At 65.7% G+C, this 2,264-nt stretch overlaps 1 protein-coding gene across 1 annotated transcript in view; it reads right to left on the bottom strand.

The window, feature by feature from the left end:
* MNEG_14850 (Putative DNA ligase 4) overlaps nt 1–2,133 on the bottom strand; it is a gene marked incomplete at both ends in the record, with an annotated part of 4,525 nt that extends 2,392 nt beyond the window's left edge. Inside the window, 7 exons of the mRNA XM_014036679.1 lie at nt 29–118; nt 393–461; nt 692–766; nt 996–1,059; nt 1,437–1,501; nt 1,734–1,811; nt 2,092–2,133. Coding sequence (XP_013892133.1) covers nt 29–118; nt 393–461; nt 692–766; nt 996–1,059; nt 1,437–1,501; nt 1,734–1,811; nt 2,092–2,133 — 483 coding nt within the window. The remainder of the gene's footprint in view (nt 1–28; nt 119–392; nt 462–691; nt 767–995; nt 1,060–1,436; nt 1,502–1,733; nt 1,812–2,091) is intronic.
* Between the last annotated feature and the right edge of the window lie 131 nt (nt 2,134–2,264).

The raw sequence follows: 2,264 nt of genomic DNA on the forward strand, positions 1-2,264 counted from the left end.
ACCCCCAACTCGCCTGTGCCTCCATGACGGGCGTGATGACGTCATAGTTGCTCTTGCTGTGGTGGTCAAAGCCCTGGCGGCTGGTCATTGCGATGAGCTTGCCCCCCTTCATGTGGACCTGGGTGTGCGGTCAACACAAGTCAAGGCAAGTCAGTGCAAGTCAATGCAAGCGGACGTCTCGGCAGGCAACGGCAAATCATTTTGCAAAGCACACCAACAAACCTTGCAAGACGTGCAAGAAGTGAATGATACGGCATTAGAGTAATGTGTGAGCAGTTGCTGTGGGTTGTGCATGCTGCTGGCCCAGGCAGCATTATTGGCAGTCATGGCAGGCAAAAACAAGCGTGACCAGGCGTCCCTGTACGCGCCAAAGCCCTTGCGCCGCTGCTCACCGCGATGCGCTCCCCGTCAACCTTGATCTCCACCACAAACGGTGGCGACACCGCCCTGCCCCCTGACACCTGGCACGAGCAGCGGCGGGGGTGGCATCCAAGTATAATGGCGGCGCCCAACGGCTTGCAATCAGTGTTGGGCAGCATGGAGAACCCCGCCGGCCCAAGCAGCCCAAAGAAGGTGGACGGAACGCTGAGAGGATCGAGTTCAGGGTTCAGGGACCCCACAGGTGAGCGTGGGGGCCAAAAACAGTGGGAACGTCGCGGCTTGGCCGCAGCGGCGGCCCCGGCGGGCGCACCGCCGCGAACACCGCGTCGACGCTGTCCTTGCGGTCGCACAGCTGGTGGCGGATGGTGTCACCGGGGTGCGCCACCTGCCGGGGACGCCGCAGGGGCAACGGGTGTGCGAGGTGCCGGGTCAAGAGGCGGCCATGGATCAAGCGACCACCAAGGCCCGATCTGGCACAACGTCGGGCCCCAACAAGCTGAGGGAGGGTCGGCTCCGTGTCGCCCCTGTCCCCGTTCTGCACCCCATGCTGCAGGTAGCTTCCCTTGCGCCCCCCGTCCCCGCAGTTTTTCCGTCACTGCTGCTGCTGCGCTCACGTCCTTGATGAGGCGCGTGCTGGGGTCTGCCAGGTCGTTCACCACCTTCTCCAGGTCCTGGTTGCTGCGGGGTCCAGAGGGTTGTGACGCAACACAACACAGGGCATCAGATGGACCCGGGCGGAGCAGACCTGTGCCGCTGAAATGCAGGCCGCCTTTGCCGTGCGTGGGTCCCCAGGCACAGGAGGTCAAGAATCACAAGGGTTCCCACAATGGTTTTCAGGGGAGGGGGCCTCCCCCTGGCTTGCTGACAGGCACCCTTCTTGCCCCGCGACAAGCGCTGACCCCGACAGCGATGCGAGCGCCCCCCCCCCCCCCCGGAGCCCGCCCAGCGACCCACGCTGTCCATCGGCCCCCCATGACCACCACCAGCCACCAGCTACCGCTGTCCCGGCCTCGGCCTCGGCGCCCTGTCGCCTGCTGCCCTCCTGGCCCCCTCACATGTTGAAGCTCTTGTTGGCGTCTGGGTGGTAGTCCCTCAGCACACGCTCCACAGACAGCCCCACCTGGAAGGCAGGGGGGCGGCTTTAGGGGCTGAACCACCCGGTGAGCTCAGACCCCGGGACGGCTTGATGAGGAGCCGCCTGCGGGCCGCGTTTGCCGCGCAGCCGGCTCTGAATGCGTTGCACGCGGCGCCGCGATGCCTGTCGGCCGTGCGTGCCGGGCGAGCAGCGAGGCGGTGTGTGTTGACGAGGGATGCTCCTGCCCGCCCGCTGGGGAGGCCCCAGAAACCCAAACCTTGAGGTCCCGCAGGATGATCTTGACCAGCCACTTGCACTGCCGCGGGGACATGTTGGAGATCGCCCAGCGCATCAGCTGCGACGGCGCACGTGCGGAAGGGGGGGGGAGCGGGAAGGCGGCGTCGAGGGCTGCACAGGCCCCCAATTCCTGCCTTCCTTTGCGATGCCCCGCACGCCCCTGTATATCCTCTGAAAGCTCCTGCCCCATCCCGCACCCTCGCTTCATTCACAAGTGCCCTGACGAGTCGCCCCATTCCCGACGAGAAGGCCTCAAAACACATGAACCACATGCACACAAACACACACACCCTCGCCCCCACCCTCCCCACCCACTACCCGAAGCACTCCGGCCCCACCATGGCCTTCTCCTTTGCCGACCCCGGCCCCGAGAGCGACATGAGCCTGTCCAGCTTCTCATTGACTGCGCCCACTGTGACCAGGCGCGCGCGGGGGTCGTCGTTGCTCAGCGCGCACGAGCTCTTGAAGAGGGCCTGCGGGGTGTGGGGGGGGGGGTGGGGGGGATCGGCGG

Source organism: Monoraphidium neglectum (assembly GCF_000611645.1).
Source record: "Monoraphidium neglectum strain SAG 48.87 unplaced genomic scaffold scaffold04817, whole genome shotgun sequence".
Lineage (NCBI taxonomy): Eukaryota > Viridiplantae > Chlorophyta > Chlorophyceae > Sphaeropleales > Selenastraceae > Monoraphidium > Monoraphidium neglectum.